Source organism: Nipponia nippon, unplaced genomic scaffold (genome assembly GCF_047370975.1).
Source record: "Nipponia nippon isolate SJK-2023a ecotype South Korea unplaced genomic scaffold, ASM4737097v1 scaffold_3, whole genome shotgun sequence".
Lineage (NCBI taxonomy): Eukaryota > Metazoa > Chordata > Aves > Pelecaniformes > Threskiornithidae > Nipponia > Nipponia nippon.
In genome coordinates, this window is record NW_028262347.1 from 16,307,527 (window position 1) to 16,328,958 (window position 21,432).

Genomic DNA, 21,432 nt, shown 5'->3' on the forward strand with positions numbered 1-21,432 from the left:
TAACATGACTTCAAGTAATGAAAGCCTAAAAAGAACTAGAGAAAATATAATTTTTTCAGATAATTCAAAAACAATGCACAACTACACAGAATGGTTTACACTCAGAGGTTTCCTTCTTCAAGTATGAATAAAGTACCCCTCTGTAGGCAACGATGAAGGACAGTCTACAATTCAAACAAGTTAATATTTAATAAACAACGAAAGAGAAATTTTCTCTGAGTTTCATGCACTGTTAATTTCTTCAAACCATTCTAATCGTAAAACATCCGTTGAGTAGTGGAAATTTCTTCCTGGCTGCCATTTTCCCCACAAAGGTTATGGGGTACCTTGGAGACTTGTATATTTTATTATTATTAAGGGAGAATTACTATTACTAAGACTATTTACAGGACATTCCATTAAAAATCTTATCTTGAAATTTCAGTATTTGAGTCTACCCAAATTCTGGGTTTCACCGTAATTTTTCCTCAGGTCTTTAAAGCTATCGATATTTACACAGTCAATCATGCTCATCTTTTAAACAGTTAAGGAAAGGAAAGCACCACATTCAGATGCAATTGCTACAGCGCTTTCTCCTGATATTTAAAAAAGCATATTGATGCCTGAAGCTTGAAAGTCAAATCATTTTCCCTACTGCTTTTCATTCCTCACGCGAGGTTGCAGTTTGTAAAACTGCTCAAAAATGACAAAGACTGTATTTTTTTAATAACTTCCAGTAGATAGCACTTGCCTACAGTTCCCATCCTTGGATCTCACAGCATTTTTGGCTACTGTTTTAAGCATTTTTATAAAGGGGAGAAGTTGAACACTGAGTACCTTGTCCAAGTAACAAGTTTACATTTAAACCAAAGTTAAAACCCAAGTCCTGTAAACAGTGTTATAACAGAAGCATCATTCTTTGTCTCTTAACTAATATTGCCTTGGGATTTTGTCCAATGTTTCATCCATTCCCAGCTGATTAATCAATTTTTCCCCAGTTTTTTTTCCTTTGACTTATTTCTACCCAGAGTATAACCAACTTAACTGGAGCATTATGAAGTCTTCCAAAGTGGGAAAGGTGAAGAAAAGAACTTTCTTACACCTTCAACTATATATCTATTATTTTTTTTAACTTTAAGAGCTGGTTTGGTTACACAAAGGAAAATGCCAAATCATTATAACCCCCCTTTATTTGAAATGAAAGTTTCAGATTAAAAATATAAGTGATGACAGGAATACTACTCCTTCATATGTACAAAAATCTAAATTTCAGTAGAAATTGATTCTAGTACTGTAAATAGATCTGTGCCTGTCTCTCCTCCGTCCCAACCACCACACAGGTAACGATCCTTCTTCCGATACGCTTAAGCAGAAGAAATGCCAAAAGAAAAACTTTGTTAATTGGAAGGGGGAGAAGGGAGGAAAAAAGTGAACTGTATTGTGAAAATCAATAAAACCAGGGTCAAAATGTCCATTCAAACCATGGCTTGAACTGATTTTGCCTTTGCCATTGCCATTGCAACAGGCCCATCCTTGGGGAAAAGCTCATTTTGGAAAGCCTCTGGGCTGAGAGCACATTATCTCAAATACAACATTCTTTTTTGGTACCTTTTCGGAAGCAGGATTCCACTTTGGAGAATGCATTCTTGGATATTTTAACAAACTGTAGCAGGGAAGTGCGTTTTGGTTCTCTTCTCTGGTTCATTACATTAAGGTGGGGAACGGTACAAACTCATCAACCAGCAAGAACTGGGTAAACGAAAACGAGCAGAGCCCTGACATAGCTCCCGTGCTGTCCATCTTGTGCACGCCAGCCAGAAGGATTAAGGGCTTCGGCTTTTTGCCTGCTTCTAGCACCAGCTAGTGCAGCCCGTTTTCCCATGTCTTTTGATGCACTGATGGGTGTATAGCCCTTCCTCCCAGTTCAGACAGGGGCTTTGTTCACCTCAAAACTGCTCTATCTTCCTCCCACATGCCACACCTCTGCAGAGGCTGCACTTGGTCATAAGGTCCTTAACAAAACATTTTACATCAGGGTTCACCAATTTAAAAAGTGCTCAGCAACAAAAATATGACAATTCCTAAAACCTGCTGAAGAATCCAAAATGATCAGAATCTATTCTGAAATACTGCAAGCAGAATTACTTGCAGACTTTTTAATTCCTTGAATGGCGTAGTTTTTTCTTTGTTAATATTTCTTTGACAGTAGGATACCTACTTTCTTTTTTGAGCTTGCTTTTTCTTTCCCTAAATTTATCATGAGATTTCCCTTAATGAAATTATACCGGAGTGTTAAACATACATATGTCACCCGAAAAGGATTTTCAGGAGCACAGAAAATTCATTCATTCTTGGATGTTGGAAGACCAGGATCAAGATTTCTATGAAGCAATTAGAAGCATGAAGCAAACAGTTTACTGTCTGTAATTACTTGTAATGTCAACTCTGATAGAAAAATCTGAAGGACATATGCTAATTCCTGTTAAGTGGGCACTTAACAGTTGTAACAAAGCAACTGAAGTGAGACAATTCACTGTTGTCACAGAAAAACTTTGTAACTGCATTTCCATTCCAGTCTGCAAAGACATTAGAAAGTTTTAGTCACAATTAAAGACCAGGAGAGGAAAAAAAGTGTTAGACATCTATTTCTCAGGCTATGGTTGCTAGAAAGGCCACAGCATAAGGCCAACTGATTAAATAACAACTGTTTCTACAGAAACAATTACACTCTTTCTGTTGTCAGAAACAGTGGTAATTCACACCACTTCTGGAGAATTAAAGTCAATTTTATAATTATTATATACTTTTTTATATACGTATACACATATGTATACATATACACATTCATACAAAATATAACTATGGTATATGCATCATAGTTATAGGAGTTATAGAATAACTACTTTGTACACACTGTTCAGCTGAACAAGGCAGACTCACGGTGAGCACCGCTTGTCAGTGGCAGTGATGACAGTAGAGTTTTAATCAAGTCGAGCAACCACAGATTTCTTCAAGAGCAACTCAGCGTGCCTCGTTCCCGCTGAGTCAGCACCCCGAATCCCCAGGTTTGGTAGGGGATCTGGAACAGTGCTAAGAAGGCCTTGAGAGGTGGACGCAGCAGGCATTTATGAGCAACCCTGTATTTATCAGCAAAACTGAACAGCAAAGAGTTGGGTACTGCAATGACAACTATTTGGATACTATTTCGTCCTCCCAGAAGAAGCATACCAGAATTTCCTCAGTAGAAGTGCAAATACCATTCAAACACCAAACCAAATAAATAAATAAATTACTCAGCAGGAATTCAAAAGCCGAAAGGCAGACGAAGAAAAGAAATATATTTTTCGGTCTGAGGGTAAAACAGTAGCTGCCTGGCTGCTCTCTTGAGCCTCAGTTAAAGAACAGGTTGGCCCAATCTGTGACCTGTTCACAGTGTTAGACTGCTTTGATATCTAGCAAGCACTTGCTAGATAATAGCAGTCAATGGAGATTAGAAGCTATACATTAATCCGTGAATGTGTAACATTTGTCAAAAGAGAAACCAGCATCTTACATTATTTTGCAGGTGCTAGAATTACTTAAAAATAATAAATAAAAGCCCAAGCTACAAAATTCAGCTAAATTCACATTTATTTCTAACTGCTACTATTATTCTACTGTGTCAGTAACCAATAACGCTATCCCAGAGTAGGATATTGCTGCCAATTTTACAAGCAAGCAATAAAAATAGTTTTTGCCAGAATTAAAACTGCATTTCTTTCCATTTATTTATTCATTCAACAGATGCATTAGCCAAGACTCTGCACAAGAACAGAATATTAAATTATATCAGCTGGATGTGTTTCTAAAAAGAATCTAAAAAATTTAAAAGAGTAGCGATTTGGCGAATTAATTTCTTCAGCATCTACGACTAGCAGCTCTCAGCGATCTTAAAACATACTTTGAAAATATAGATGCTTTCAGGCAAGCACAGAAAGAGAAAATAAACTTTGCATCGTAATCACAGATTTAAACAAAGATTTAGAATTACAGATTAGCAATTTTATGTGGACTCTCTACAGCCCACAGTTCTCTCTGCAGCTGCTGGTCTACGGAATTTTTCGGATCAATCCCATTTCCAGTCTCATTTCTTTGTGTTGTGGATGTGCAAATCTACTCAAGGCAATTTTGTGCCCAGCTGATCACAGGATGCTATCCAGCAAATTGCCGTACCTGGCAGTCGTACCCAAAGGAATTATATTGTGGTACCAAAGTCAAAAAATATTGATACAGCTGAAGATTTTTTTTTTAAAACCCAAAAACTTAAAGCGAGGTTTACAAGTTAAGTTCTTAGCAGTTTCCTACAAAAGCAGTCATGAAACTCAACATTCAACATCCTCTGTCCACTTATAGCAAAAGATCATTAAGAAAATGAGGAAAGCCTATATAAATAATTCCGAAGAGCAGCTCCATTACCCTTGTAGTAATTCTTACAACTTCCCTGTCCTTGCATCTGACTCCTTTAGTTCTCATCAAAAATTCATCCTACCAACTCCATGCCTGGCTCATCCTAAACAGACGTATCTTTTCTTCTTCCTTCTGCCATGTCACACGCATATGTAAGATACAGGTTATACTGGGAAGGATAAGAGAAGGAGAAATGCACCAAAATGCAAGGCACCTAATATATTTAACTGTTAGGTTCTGTATGATTACAGGTGTTGTTTAGCAAATATCTTTACACTTAATTTAACTTCCTAGCTGATGTTAGAAGCAACGGCTTCTAGACGTAAAAATCCAGGTGAAATATTCTCCAAACGTGGTTCTGTATTTTTGTCCAGTGTTTAATAATCTTCTATGCATGCTGCAAGGTCCGTTTCCTTAGAGATGTGTGGGGTTTTTGTTTAATTTTGAAAAGCTGGATGATGAAGTAGAGTTCTATAGTGTTTCTTCGATGTATTTTTTAAAATTTCGTTAATTATTTGCATGATCTGGGGGTTTGTTTTGCTCCCCCCACTTCCAATGCAGTTGAGGGCTTAAAGCAATTTAGACAGAAGTAAGGTTAGTGCAAGAAATAATTTATATTCTGACTTCGCCAATATATTACTTTACTTTAGGAAAAAAAATTAATGTCCTGAGAGAAAGATTTAGATATATGAACTATTTTTCCACTCAAACCTCAATTTGCTCGTTATTACTCCAAAGCATTGCCCTGGCTTAACTTTCTTTGTCAAGTCTAGTTAGACATAAAAAATCTGTGCTTAAAGACATGCAAAGAGAATAAATGTAGAAAATTTATATAGCCCCTGCATTTTTCAAAAATAAATTTGTCTTGTATTATAGAGACTGGACAGATTCATGAAATACAGACAGACTTTCCAGATCTGCCCTAGGCTTCTAGCATGTAGCCAAACTGTTTTTCTACAAAACAGAATGATGTGAAGAGAAACTATGAAGCAGATACAGGATGCTCAGGTATTGTGGTCACAGACATTGCACAAGCAGCTAAAATCCTTAGTTAAAGTGTTATTCCACACTATCTCTAACTGTCCATATAAATTTGCTCTAGAATAAGAGTACTGAATGCAAACTAAAATTTCTGTGATGAATATCAACCTTTATTGCCCCAAAGTACACTGTAATAGCTGCTTTGCCTACAGGCTTCAGGATTACTGAGAGCAGCTTCTATACTCTCACAAACTGTATTAAGTACTTGCTATCATCACAGCCTGTAATATTCATCAAGGTATGCATTTAGCTGACAATCCAAAGAGCCATAAGAGTCCTTACATACAGATGTACTCAAACACCACTGGAAAATTCTTGTTGAAGTATTCTACCCTAGACCAAAGTACGTATTGATTATTGTGATAATGCCAGCTTAAAGATTTTGGAGTGGGAATGTTAAATAGGGTATTATCAAGAACCCAATAAACAGGCAGACACCTAGAATTTTCTGATGGAGGTGAACAAAATAAGTTTCTGAAGAATATATGAAAAATTTGCAGGGGGAAAAAGAGTTACCCTGGGGGGAACAGGAAGGGCTGGCTGAGTTTTTCTTTCTCCTTCGAGAGCAAGACAGCAGAAAAGGTATTACAACATGAAACAACTTTAAAGAAAAACATTTCCAACCTAACCAGCAGCAGGCTTAAAATAGTAACCACTTTCAAAGGGCAAGCTCTCCTTTCCTTCCATTCTTTCCTCACATTAAAACTAATCTGCTTGATTAATAAGAGAAATAATGTTCTCCTCCATATTCAGCTGTCTTTCAGGGAGAGTCATTTCTCACTGGGCACCATATCTACTGTGGAAAGAATGAGGACTGGGAAAGACCTCTACTTGTATCAAAACTGTAATTTCTCTTTTAGAAAGACAGCATGGTAACGGGCAGAGTCAGCATGTAATAACTCACAGGGTTTTCCTGTTGATAGGTTGTAGCAGTTGCTATATTCTGTCTTCCACATTTCCTCCAGGAGCTCCTAACCATAGGTATCAATTTGCAGAGTTGCTAGCCTACCTAGTAAAATTGAAGCTTCTCACTTTGAAAAGTACTGGAAATAATGCAAATAACATTTTTCCTCTTTCCCACTCCAACTACACTCTATAGCTCCTATCACTGCAACTCATTCTACCTATACGTTTTAATTTATTAAGTAGATCATCAGTGAAGGCTGCTGAAGAATCTGACAAGTTTTTTCTCCATAAACATGTATTTGCTCATCATCCATCGGTGTAACAAAAACGTCTCCACCAACCACTTTCAATTTCTCAAGATTTTATTAGTAAAATAAAACCTAGGCTTCAAGTCTAATGACTGCAAAGCCACTTCTAGGCATAAACCATACACGAAGCAAAACAGTATTTCCCTCCTCAGACATACCACTGACACTGTTGCTTTCAGCCTTCCCCAAAAAAAACAGCAAATAAAAGCATTTTTCATACAAGCTCTGGTTTGCTCCAGTACTACAATAAGTGATTTCAAATACAACAATTATGCGGTGAGGTTAAAAATACTCTAGGAAATGGAAAAAACTGAAACTATGGTTTAGGCACAAAAATCCTTGATATTTGAAAGCTTCATAGATAAAATCAGTTCTTCATATGCATGCATTTTAAACACAGTTTAGGTATTTATTTTAGACTCTAGAGCTACAATATGTATGTTTAAAAAAACCTAGAAAATATCAAGGGTATCATATTTGTATTTCATTCATCCTCTTAAGAAAGTGAGAGATATTTTTCAACAATCAACAAAAAAAAATTAAATTCTATTACAGATACTAATTATGGAAACTACTGCACCCAAACAAGAGGAAGAAAGAAAATAAACTGAAGATGATACCAAAACAAATCTAAATTTAGATCAACATGCACATCAATCAAATAAATATTCTTTTGAGCAGAGTAAATGGTGAAGCCAACACACTGCACTAGCTTAGTTCAATTTCCTTACTATTATGCATTTATCATTACAGTTTATTACTTTTAAACTTCTCTCACACATCTTTTTATGGCACTACATAAACAGATTTTCTATCAGTCTCCCTGAACAACCTTGTAAAAATAATAACTCAAGAACTAAGGTGGCAAAGAGGGGAAGACAGAGTACTTTATCATTTAAAAAAATCAGACAAGAAAACACATAGTACTGCATATCATTTTTCAGATTCTGAGAACTTAATGTGAGGAGTATCACCACTATCAGACTGATGCGAATGACTTCCTATATTTGAGCTGAACACAGGGGCCCGACAAGATGGTTTTAACCACTTACAGCAGTCATTCACAACTGGGGCGGGAATCTAACTACTGTCCATAGGTTTTATTTTGTTGTCTGAAGAAGGCAGAGTATGCTCCTGTCACTGCAGTTACACTGAAACATGCAGAGTTACTGTGTGTGGTCACTGAACTTTGATTTTAAAGGTAGTAAGCCTACCAGATGCTTTTCACATGTTTTTTTGTAGTGCTTCCAAAACAAATCAGCCAAGGGGCTGACTGAGCAAGACTGGGATGTATAAACTCACCCTGGTGGTAACCCTTAGACTGTGGGTGATCTTAACAAAATTAAAGGGACACAGTTTATGTTGTGTTCACTCTTTACTCACAAGGCAATTAAGATCATAAGACTTTTGTCACTTAATTTCAGCTAGAAGAATGCTTACTATTGGGCACGCCATATAAACACTTTGTCTTAATTAAGAGAAAATCATATTGCCTTCCTGTTTTTAAAAATGACTAGAAACAAAGTCTATCCAAGATCTCTGTCAAATAAACGACTCGAGAGAAAGTCTTCCTGTTTTCTTGTTTTGTTTTAAATTCCCAATTCCACTTAAAGCATATTACAGCAGGAAGGTGAGTAACAAAACTCCTGCATCAGGGGGTTGTAACAGGGTAGCTGGTGCTGCTTCCGCTGCTGCCTGTCCCACATACTTTGCCAGGCATGGCTTCCACACCATCAAGGATATCTGATGGAGAATCCTAAACCAGATCCTGAAGTTTAAACCCTGCATGTGAAGTTCAGCTACCTCTGAATCCAATTCACTGTAATAAGCCAGGCGGAAAGCTTACTGAAACATTTATATTGATGCTGTTCTGCCATGCACCTACCAAAGCGCCGTCATGAGCTAGGACTTGGAGATGCTAGGCAACGCAGCAACCCAGGCAGCAGGGAGTAACACTGAAAATGCCTTCCAACATACAAAATATTTTGACGAAAGCAAGGTAAGCAGTCACCTGGGGCTTCAAACCATGAGGCAATGTTTCCTCATTCAACAGCCACACAGTGTCAGCACTCCAGCTTCAGCACTCTTCAGCTATCGTGCTAAACTACTTTCCAACGTACAGAACGAGCATTCCTTCAGACACACTTTCACAAGCCTAGACAATGCGAGGAGGTGGCTTTTTTCTTTGTATGTTTGAAGCAACACAAAAGATATCATGCCAGAACTCCAAAAGCCTTTCCATAATAATGAAAGCCCTCACTAAAATTCAGTAGCAATTGCCAACTCAGAACTAAGGATATTTCATAAAAGCAGAAATCTCTCAAATTCTCAGAGTACTCAAAATACAATTTTAATGAAGGAAAAACTAAATTCACAACAATATTGCAATTTTTAACGAAAAATGAAAAATTTATCTTGACATTTACAATGACTACTTAAAATTTTGCCAATAACTACTACAAGATATAGCACCATTCATTGTGAATGTTTATACTAGAGGACAAAGCACTTCCATGGAGAAAAGCTGGAGTCAGACTGATGTTAGTCAAATTACTATTAAATTTACCAGCCATACTTCCCTCCTGAGGACAATTTATATTCCTCTTTTTTTTTTTTTTTTAACTAAAATGCTTAAATAATTGTGCAATAATGCACCAGGACTATGATTTAGCTACATCACTAAGCCAAATTTACTGTTACAATATGAAAAGGATGCCTTCTCTATACATGAGTGATAAGCAGCACTGGTTCTGTAATTCTTCTTTGGTATCATCTCATCGTGCAAAACTAAACCAAGATACAGTTTCAGTATTAATTGCTAGAGAGCATGCTGCAATTTACACACTTCCTCATGAGTGCAGGAACTTCCCCTGCTGAAAAGGTCAACAGTTGAACTAACATGGAATACTACTGAACAAATAACCTATGCCTAAAATTACACAAAACCAAATGAATCTTCTAAGACACGCTTATTTCGTAGCATAAGTAGGTAATTTTTCCATACTCAAGCTGCTATGCTAACATTAACTCTGCATCTTGAAAATTAATATATATTCATTATATATAAAACTATAGAAAAATATAAAATATAAGTAATGTTATATTATATATATGGCTTATATATAATATATTTTATATCTATTTAAAAATACTTGTCTTTGTGTTGCTTCCAAGGGTGTAGATCTTTGCAAATACAAAAGGAAGCACAATGAAATGATATGCAATTAAGCTGGAAAATCCAAATTTTTTTAAATCTATGGAGGTAATTCTAGAATGGAGAAACTGAGATCAACAATGTCCCATGTGTAAGAATGTTTTCTTGCAAGGGAAAAATGGAAGTTAGAAACACAAAAAAACCCCAAACCCAACCTGAATAAGTCATAATAAAAATAACAAAACCAAGAAAGCTGTATGGCAATCAACAATCAGAGAGAAAAGAAAATAAACATTAAGGATAGGACACTGAATGGAAAATTAATTCTGTGAATGTCAGTCTTTACTACAGAAAAGGAATAACAGTCTTAGACCCATTCTCGATAGATTAAAGAAATGAGAATAAAGTACTTGTGTCAAAAGGAAGAAAACACTGCATTACCATCAGAGTCAAAATGGTACTTATGTACAAATTCTAGCAGAGTTTTTGTCATCTATTCAGCATGTCACTCAAACAATAATAAAACCCTTTATAACTAGAACTTGTGTACTGGACAGGAGTCAGATTTACACCTTTTCAACATAAAAGCATGCTGCAGCATGATCCAGGCCAGCAAGCCATAATTTCAGTATCAGGTAAAACAGACCACCTTGACAAATTCAGCATAACAAGGGCACGTCAGTACAGCTCCCGAACCCGAACGGCTATTATCCACTGTTTATTTTTCCTTGATACTATAAAAGTTACTGGATTTTCAACAGCATTCCAACAAAGTTCTTTGCAACAGACTATTGGGGAAACTAAGATGCAACGAGGTAAGAAACACATTTCAGATATGGATCACAAGCCGCTAGAACAGATACAAACAATAAACTAGCCAGAAGAGCTACGCTGGAATTGGGCATCACGCTGCCCAGTGTAGGTAAGTGCAAGGTGCAGGAGGATCTATCCAGCTGGAATTGTGCAGGTGCACCATGTAAATAATGCTGAAGAACAATCCCAGGGCAAGATGTCCAAAATCACTCAATATTCAATTTCAAAAGCGACTTAAGCTCTAAAGAGATTATGTGTCACTGAAAAATTTGTATGAGTTAGGAGTCCAAGTCTCTTGCAAACAGGAGAACAGATGACATTTTTAGACCCAGAAGCAGGAAAATTCTAAATAGTCACTAAATGAGCAGCAAGATTCAAACTAGGAAACAAGACGTGCAGCCCAAAGAAAGAAACAGAAAGCGCTGCTGAAGCATTCAGGGGAGATAATCGTAGAAACTGAAAAAAGAATAATGCAGAGAACAAGGGAAATAAGCGGACACAGTTTCCCAACTGTGCCCATAAAGATCTTCACGAATGTGTCTATTCCATGACACCTGGATGTTGAGACAGTCTGTGATAGGTTTATGGAAATTTAAACCCTAAAGCACATTAAAAGAATGCTAAAACTCCAAAATCAAGGACTCTGATAGAAAACATCAGAATTGAGTACTTCATTTGACCCTGCTAGACCTTGTGAGCCTAAGAAGTCTTTATAACAAAGTAAGCTTCTTTAAAAAACTGCAGTGCAAGAAGCTGCATTCGGGGTGATCTTATCAACTCACCAGCAGCGTTTAGACCACCAGATCTACAAATGACCTACCGCCGTTTCGGACCACAGTAACAGTCGATGCTAGGAGGTTACTTCCTGTGTGTAGACAGTAAAATGGTAGATAAAAGATGGAAGAAGGCCAAGAAATACGCTACAACTTCCAAATTTCTGGACTTCCTGCTCTCAGCAAAACACAAAACCATACTCTAACAGATAGTCATGACTCCTGAAACTCAATTTAAAAATACTACAGGGGTATATGCTATGGCAACTGCAGTTATCTCTACCCCTGTGCACCCAGCGTCTCTTTACATGCACATGCCTCTCTTCCCTTCTGCTCCACTCTGCTTCAAGCTCCTGCCTCTCTGCATTTATTTTCTCCCCACATCAGACCCGGCAGCCCCAATCCTACACAGCTCTATTCTCTGTCACATTCTGGGTCTCCCTCTCCCCTTGTGTTGCCATTCTCAGCCCTAAGACCCTTCATCACCAATCTCCTGGTTTAAGACTCCTGTTCCCCGGTATTTCTACCCTCTCATTATCCTTTCACCCCACTTTTCACCCCCCTAAAACCCAAAATACCAGTCAAATTCTTTCTCTTCCATTCTGTACTGATACAGAAACAGGTATAAGAACAGCACATTTTTCTGTCTGTGCTGGGAGTCTGCACATAGCTCTTTTTGCCCACTCTTCCCTATCTACCCTTTGAGGATGATGTCATCTGTTCACACCATCTTAACTAGCATCTGCACAGCAATGGCTTGTAAGCATGTCTATCCATCCACCTACTCCTGATTGCCTCCATATGGTACTGCTGCTTCTCCTGATTTTCTCTCCAGAAAACTTAAGCTTGATATGTTCACAACTCAGCTCCTTATCATTCCTCTCAAACACTTTTTGCAGATATAACTTTTGCCATTATCGCCTCCTGTAATATAGGAAGTCTTCCGTGACCCCTTTGCCTGCGTTTGAACCACATATCCATGCTACATCCAAAATCCTGTTACAATCTTCCTCCGTGTATACATCTTTCTAACAGTACAGCTCATCCAGTATCTCCATCTTTGTTCAGGCACACACTGAAGAATTAGAAAGGGAGATGGAGATTCATCTGTTTAAATTTAGACAGGCTTCCCTACTTATCCTAAGTCATCTCGAAAGTGAAGCAAGTAAATCTCTTTAATATATTAGTATTTATGCTTTCATTTCAGGAATCCTCTTTATCACATCACCCTTAAGAGCTATGCTGGTATCACTGGTTTCAAGCTCTTCGGAGGCAGACGATACAGAGACAGCTCAAAGAGCTCCATCAGTTGCTACTCAGCATAGCCAGCTGGTACCTACTGATCTTTGTTCAAAGTTTCTGCAGTCTTTATTTAGGTATTTTCTGAACGTAAAAGAGTGCAGAATAGCAAGCACACTAGATGGATATGTTGTCATTTTAAAAAATAAATACAGTATGCTGTTACCTAAAGATAAATAATATATTGGATGACCATCTGAGAGAAAAAGTAAAGAGAAGAAATGCAGACATCTGAGTTACACAACTGCATTTTATAATTGCATTAACAACTTAAAAACAGAGGACCCCATCAAAATTTGACCAAAACTGCCATCTTAATACAGCTGCTTATGTAAGAAGCATGCCTTAACATTTAGTACTTTATGGAATTAAAAAAAAAAAATTCTTTTAAAATCAAGAAAAAAAAACAACAGAAAAAGCCCCATACCCCACACTTATTTGAGATTAAAAACTACCAGCAGAGCATCTTATACTCAGATATTCCTGTATTACTTGCTTCAGCAAACCGACTTTTTAAAAACATATTATTTTGGATTGTATACTGATTTATTTCCAAGGTTTATTTTAGCATTAGTACCAATTAAAACAGATATTGTGCTACGCTTCTCTTACTCCTTATAACGTGGTTGTGAGCATCATTTATACTGATAGAACTGATTCAGAAATAAGTTACAAAACAAAAAAGTGAAAATTAAGACACCCCTTGCCCCCTGCAAAGCGAAGGACAAGAACATAATGAAAGACATCCTTAGAAAAACCTGTGAAGTCCCTAGCAAAATTCATGTGGAAGATAAAAGATCTTTTTTGGAAGTTAACATTTCAACAAAATTAACAGCCTAGACTACTATACATACATTGTACATGGTGATGGATCATAAAAATCATTCTTTTCTGATTCATTAATTAAACTGAATTATCAACCAGTTTTAAGGGTCTGAATAATCTCTGTGAATCCTAATAGAAATTTTCCTAATATACATGCGGGTACCAACTTGTCCTGAATACAATTTATTCAAGACAAGACCTAAATGTTCGCTTGCATATAAACATATCAGGTGAAATTCAGCATGGCTTAAAGAGGCAGGTTTATTTCAGAGATTTTCTTAGGACCAAAAAAAAAAAAAATCACCAATCGAAAGTAGGCAAATTCAAATATAGATTGTTGGGAGCTTTTTAAGTAATAAACGCTTAATCCCCCCCTTTTTTTTTCAGTGTCATGTGGTTTTCAGTGTACACAAAGTAAAGAGTGAAAAGGTAAAAATAAAACTGGCATACCCTTAATATATTCCAGAATTCATAAATCATTTGTAAATTTAGTCCTTTTATAAAAGAATCCTTATATAAATCGGGGGGAGGGGGGCATCAATCCCATATATGAAGCACAATTTAAGCCCAACATCACTGACCAATCAAAATTAGTGAATGCACTGCATCTCTCTGCAGTGAGGAGAAGCGACAAGGTAGGCTGTCATTCTGCAAAAGCTGCCCATCGCAAGCTTTCCTCTCAGAAGCACTGCTTTTCTTTTTTAGAAAGCTTGAATCTCAGTGGTGTCTCTGGAGACAAGAAGCCTTCAGTATGTTAAATTACTTTCATTATGTATTTTCAGATGCTTATTGATTCTACAGTAGGAAGAGTGGGAGACTGCAGCAGCCTGTAAACCAGAACTAAAGCAGTTGTATACATTAGCAGTATGCTGAAACAATGGCACAGTACAGGCACAAATTTTCATTAAGGTCATTTTTTGAAGATATGCTTATTACCCTCTTTCCCTTCTACTCTGCTAACAAGTGAACAAAATGAATCCCTCCAACCTGGAACTGCTTCACCTGCATCGAGAATTTATCAAATCTTTAGTGGAGGTAAGATCTGTTCCTTATTATGGTATGCAGAATAAGCAACATTTAACAAAAAAAATTGGAGAAAAAAGGGAAGAGATCAGATTCAACTTACATTAAGCGCTAGTATCTTGTTATATTTGAGACTAGGAAGTATTCAAATGCTATTTCCCCCTCCCCATTAAAAACACAATGGTAGAAAAATGTTATTTTGTATGAAAGTCTTGTAGAATATTAAAAACCTGTTTTGTTCGTACAACATAAAGACAGTATAGTTTAAGCTAATACAGTATTGGGGAAAAAAAATACATAATGCAACCAGGAATATTTTTTTCCTCCCTCAGCAGTATTTCCAAATATTGGCAGTTAAATATGTTACAGATTTATTCAGTCACTCTTTGAAGGATCAGATAGTCTGTAATTAGTGTATACTTATTGCTTTATGAAGGTTGGCTAATATGACTAATCTCTGATTGCTCAAGAAATCCCCCTTTTTTGGTTTTGTTTTTTTTTAAACTTATTTCTTTCATTACGCTGTACATTCAAGCCATTTATTAAAATCACAGATTTGCTAAACATTTATTTCAAGAAAGGAAATTGTAAGTGTGCAAATTAAACAAAAACATATTTCCTATAAAGCTCATTGACTCTGCTCGATTTCTCATTAGAAGACAAGAGAGTTGTATGTATAAACTACCTGCTCACAAGAGCTATAAAACTACATTTTCTAGCTCTAGTCACAGACGCTCTACATCCAACAGTTATTGCTTCTGGTCAGGTTTTTTTGTAACCTGCACTATTTGGAGACCAGGAAACTTATCCAAAAAACTAAATTCATGTAAGTTGACAGAAGAATGACATGAATTTACTAGCAAATAGTGAACACACCAACTGATTTTCTATGTAATCTATAAGATCCAATTTTAGAGATCTTTTATTCATTAAATAAGTGATATTAGAAAATATATTCTTGCATTAGTTTATTTCAAAATTATAACCCCTACTTTTAATCTTTTTTTTCCTCCCCTTCACAAGGGCATGCAGCAACTAATTCAGTTTTACAACTGACAATATGAAGAATGCAGTTGACCGGGTATCTTTCTAGCTGTATGACCTACAAGCAGCAGGATGCATCACTAAAATGTATTCTTAAGACATAAAGGAATTAGAAACAAAACATGGAACACACTTGCATTACCATTTACGTGCACGACACTTCAACAATATACATGGAAGACTAACACATCTGCTCAGATTTTTATTAAAAGAAGAGTGCAATGATTGATTCTTAAAATGGTGAGCATTTCTTAAAGAGGGATTTATAATTTAAAACCAGAATTGTGGAAACTACTGATGCATGAAGAAACAATGAAACATGAATTCCCAAAAGGAGAATATGCATACTTCACCAGCAAGCTGAATAAGGGTTTAACCAAGCTTTTTCTATACTACTCATTAAATAACTTACTGGTCATAATGACTAATGGATATTTTTCTCTCAATTTCATGGTCTGTTATGTATTCTCCTTAAATGAAAATAAACCAAATTAGGTAACTCATGGTTACTCTCAAAGCACGTGAACTGGATTTTATGATGTATAGCAACTTCTTTGACTAAGCCATCACTCAAAAGTAATGAGCAGGAATATTACAGAACGAAATACGCAACCATAAACTAAAGGATGTCTACATACACTCTGAACACAGAGATCAGAAATCATTTTTTTTTAAACCTGGAAAATAAAAACAGGCTGCTACAAAATGCAACAGGGGAAAGAAATTAACATCACTTAAAAGAAGGTTTATTTGTTATTGCTGGCTTGAAACTCAGAACAGACACGCAGAATATGCACTGGTCTGTAAAAGTATCTCAGGCAATTAAGAAGTCCCCATGTTTAATCAGATTTTTTTGCTGCTGAAGTGCTGGAACAAAAAAAAGAAAAAAAAAAAAACCCTGCAAGGAACGAAATAAGAGCCCAGCTACCACTTGGTTTCCAGGTTACAGTGCATGTCAAATACCTGTCAGTGACACCATGTATCAATTTATGACAAGCTGCTGCAATGATCTGAAAGGCCCTTGAGGCACAGAGAACAGGTAGGTCAGCAGTTGCATGCACCCCACCTCTGCTCAGCATTTGCAAGGGAACAGGCACTGTCCAGACAGGCGATGCGTTGGGTAAATTAGCTCCCTGCCTTGACGTTTCTGCTTTTATTTAACTGAAATCTAATCAATGCAACAAGGAGGTGATGTTTAATCTATTCATAAGACTTAGCACATCTGAAGTTTTCTGTTTTCACAGAATTTCAGTCGGCATAATGTTAGAGTTAAGATCATCGTCTGTTTTAGCAGCTCTGCTTTTGATTTCCTCCTGGCTTTTGCTAATACGAAAGAACTCCATTTATCCAGTCATGCATTTGGAATGGTTTCTTGAAATCCATTCACAGCCAGGACAGTGTACACAGAGGAAACCGTATTCCTGAGGGTTAATATAAACCCAATAGAGGTTGCCTAAATTAGAAATTAAACAAAGCTTTTGAAATATTTCTTGTTTCATTTCACATCTGAGACTAATACGTTCTAATTTACATCTTTTGTATTTAAGAGGCACATGTGAAATAACTGTTGAAGCATACCAAGAATTTTCATCATACAATTTGCAATTAATAGTATGTGCAATTGAGGCTTTTCAGAACTGCAGATGAAATCCATTTGCATATTGTATCCCAAGTGTGCTTAATTCATACTTTCATTAAAAAAGAGCTCATTTTTGTTCACCTTGGTGCTATCCATTTTTAATGTATTCAGAATGGAACAAAGGTCCGCATTTAAATTTATTTTCATGCCAAGTACGTCCCCTCTTAAATTTAGAGCTACCTATTAAAAAAAAAAAACCTCAAGTATCATAACAAGAAATTGAATAACCTCTCTTTTATTTATTCATTTCATTACAAACTCAAGAGCTGGCTGGCAATATAAATAACACAAACATCAGGTATTACATGCAGATGCTGCATTTACAACCTATCGGCATGTATAAAGCAAAGCAGATGAGCCACAAAATAAAAGATCTCCTAGATGTAATAAATGCTACTTTTTTTGAACCTCCCTTATTCCTAAGACAAACATGCTATGTATATAAATCTGTTGGATTTAATTGTAGTTTGTATTAAAAAAACAAACAAACAAACAACAAAAAAACCCAAACCCAAAACCTTGCAAGAGACAATTTTCTTTTTAAGTATTACTTTCTAAAATTATTTCCTTAAATCTGTTCTGGAATAAAATTAAATACTCTTCCATTCCATGTAGGCACTGATTTCTTGAAGAAACTGAATATTCAAATCAGAAAAAGGAAATGTAGTATTTGTATAATAAACTCCATTACCCCAAACCCACAGAAGTTTTGCATTTGAAATTATATATACTTATAGAAAATTGTTGTAGTGGTAAGTTTCACACATGGAGATGCACACAAGATAAAAGTGAACAGAAGTCTTCAAGCTCTGTAAAAACCTGCTGAATTACAGAACTTCAAGTTTCAGCCCACAACACTACTGCAAACTCTTCATAAGAAAGAGGCTGCTAAATTGCCATAAGTAATTTAAATGTTCTTTTTATGATATATAAGCAACAGTGCTCCATGTTCCTATCACTTTCTTTTTCCACAAGAGCCTTTTTAAAATGATCTTGAGTACTAATTTGTTAATACTTAACAACATTCTTCTAAAACGATCCTCAACACAATACAAAGGCAATGCACAAGTATAGTTTATTCAACAAATGGGCCCTTTGTAAAAACCACATTACTATAAATAAAGCCTTGTCTCCCTAAGTGGAAGCTTTTCACTACTTTTTTTTTTTTTTTTAAACAAATCCTGCTTTCCTTTAAAAAGGAAAGACCTTATTCTAGATCCGCAGGCTTTTGAGTCCATGCCAACCAAAGCTCTAAACATACAGTAAATCAAGAGTTTGATAAGAATAGATGCTTTTCCTTTCTCCTCCTTCCCCAGCGTTTATTTACAATAAGTGTTAAAAAAAGAAATCAAATAGTTCCGTATTTTATTTCATCTTTCAGGAGAAAAAACAACTGCAACAAAAGAATGTGTTTCTCCCCCATTCTGGAAGTCAACATGCAGTCTGAATCTAACATTACAGTTCGAGATGCCATTGATGACATCGACACCAACATGTACCGACCACTGTCATATCCATTAAGCTTTCAAGTTTCTCTCACTGGATTTTTAATGTTAGAAATTGTTTTGGGACTTGGCAGCAACCTCACCGTGCTGGTACTTTACTGTATGAAATCCAACTTAATCAATTCTGTCAGTAACATAATTACAATGAACCTTCATGTACTTGATGTAATAATTTGTGTGGGATGTATTCCTCTAACTATAGTTATCCTTCTGCTTTCACTGGAGAGTAACACTGCTCTCATCTGCTGCTTCCACGAGGCTTGTGTCTCTTTTGCAAGCGTTTCAACGGCAATCAACGTCTTTGCTATCACTCTGGACCGATACGACATCTCCGTAAAACCTGCCAATCGAATTCTGACCATGGGAAGGGCTGTGATATTAATGACATCGATATGGATCATTTCACTTTTTTCCTTCCTGATTCCTTTCATTGAAGTCAACTTTTTCAGTCTTCGAAGCGCAAGTACTTGGGAAAATAAGACACTTCTGTGCGTGAGTACAAACGAGTACCACACTGAGCTAGGAATGTACTACCACCTTCTTGTTCAGATTCCAATCTTTTTCTTCACTGTTATAGTAATGCTAATTACATACACCAAAATACTGCAGGCTCTAAATATTCGGATTGGTACAAGATTTACAACGGGACAAAAGAAGAAAGCTAGAAAGAAAAAAACTATTTCTTTGACCACTCAGCATGAGACTACGGACGTGTCCCACAGCAGTGGAGGAAGAAACGTCGTCTTTGGCGTAAGGACTTCTGTGTCTGTCATAATTGCTCTACGCCGAGCTGTAAAACGGCACCGGGAGCGACGAGAACGGCAAAAGAGAGTCTTCAGAATGTCCCTCTTGATTATCTCAACATTCCTTCTCTGCTGGACACCCATCTCTGTTTTAAACACCACCATCTTATGTTTGGGCCCAAGTGACCTTTTGGTAAAGTTGCGATTATGTTTTCTAGTAATGGCATACGGAACAACTATATTTCACCCTCTACTTTATGCATTCACGAGGCAAAAGTTTCAGAAAGTTCTGAAAAGTAAAATGAAAAAGCGAGTTGTTTCAATAGTGGAAGCAGATCCTATGCCAAATAACGCTGTAATACACAACTCATGGATAGAGCCTAAAAGGAACAAAAAGATTACCTTTGAAGACAACGAAGTAAGGCAGAAATGCTTAGTACCTCAGGTTGTCACTGACTAGATTTCAGTATTCACCAAAACACATCAAGCGGAATATTTGAACAAATTGTAGGAAAATACTGCCAAATAAGAAAAACTTTTTTTAACTATTGGCGAGACTGTAAATTTTCAATATATACGTTAAACAGAGTAGGTCTTGTATATTCAATTTCTTCATTATGTAAGATATATGTTGCATGGCCGTTTGTTAGCGTAACACCATGTGTATATTTGTCAAAAATATTCAAGTCCTCTTTTTTAGAAAATAAATAGCCTTAAAGAAGTGCAAACTTTTAAAAATATTTGTATGGCTCAGTTTCTCTGTAAATATAAAAGAATTTTTAAACAAAAATTCCACTCAGGAATATTTTTCTAGAGCACAAATTCAACATATTGCATTATATGGTATTTTTAAATTTAATTCATAAACAGTATTGATCAGATATATTCTGAATGCTATACAGCTACAAGTTGGACATATTTGGACCTCATATTTAGATAGCCACTTATTTCAGATTTCTCCAGCATGCAATTACCATGCACGTGTAGACAAAGCCATTTCCATGATGTCCTTCAATTAATGGTTCAGAATCGGTTAATTTTGATGGAGGGAAACAAAAAATCCATGTTGGTCCAAAAATTGACAATACTTTCAGGAAAAGTAGAAAGTCTTGTGTATACAATCTCAGACCCACAGTTTCTACACAGAAAATACGCAGCTTTGAATAATTACACAGGAGGGATGAAGAGGGTAAAGGGGAAAAACAGCCTAAATGAAGAAAAAAATCACAAAGTTATTGGTTATTTGGCTTCTACTATCAAGCCCAACAAAGCCATTCCTGTGCAAAGTCTTAGATTTTCACACTGAAGGGGTTTAGCTAGACCTCTAGTGTGACATGGGGACCTTTTATACAGACATTTTTCATTCATACCATCTGTCTACACAGATAGATATGGCTGTCAAGCGTCACAGCTAAAGTAGGAGATAATTTTCTTGCCCTCAATAACTTTTGTATTATTTTGACTTCACTTCTCCTTCAGTGATGTTCAGTTCTAGCCATGAAACTGCTTTGCCACAAACCAATCACCAGTACTGCTAGCTACCCTATTTCCCTATTTCCCGGACAGCCACGGTATACCATCTTTCTACATCCTCTTTTTCTATTTCATCTTATAGCTGCAATGAAGAATCAAGAAGCCTTAAGGAGTCATCATCATCCATAGCACTGTAAGCAAGAATTAAGATATTCATCCAAACAAAAGTTTGTTGAATGGTTTGCTACCCCATGCTTAAAAAATTCATTGTCAATGAACAGTGGCTACATTCATTGACTTAGTTACCAGTTATGGGGGGGGGAAGGCGAAACAAAACAAAAAACTACAAAACCTATTAGCATGATTTCACTTGCCTTGTTATATAAACTGCTCAGTGTCACCAGCTACCAGTATAATTAAAAGGCTAATTCTCAATAAGTATTGGCTTCTATAAAAAAAAA

At 36.4% G+C, this 21,432-nt stretch overlaps 2 protein-coding genes across 4 annotated transcripts in view; one reads left to right on the forward strand and one right to left on the reverse strand.

The window, feature by feature from the left end:
- The window catches only part of COG5 (component of oligomeric golgi complex 5), a 191,103-nt gene that overhangs the window by 136,536 nt on the left and 33,135 nt on the right, over positions 1 to 21,432 (reverse strand). The gene's annotated exons all lie outside the window — the stretch shown is intronic.
- On the forward strand, positions 14,161 to 20,238 carry GPR22 (G protein-coupled receptor 22). Of its 3 annotated transcripts, none has more exons than XM_087765712.1 (3): positions 14,161 to 14,579; positions 15,591 to 15,851; positions 18,632 to 20,238. In XM_087765712.1, exon 3 carries the CDS (start codon positions 18,657 to 18,659, stop codon positions 19,956 to 19,958), a length of 1,302 nt encoding a protein of 433 aa, XP_087621838.1. In that variant the 5' UTR covers positions 14,161 to 14,579; positions 15,591 to 15,851; positions 18,632 to 18,656; the 3' UTR covers positions 19,959 to 20,238. The 3 variants fall into 3 exon arrangements, with proteins under 3 accessions (XP_087621838.1, XP_009461153.1, XP_087621837.1); XM_087765711.1 differs by having other exon boundaries at positions 14,162 to 14,579; positions 15,591 to 16,650; XM_009462878.2 differs by lacking the exon at positions 15,591 to 15,851.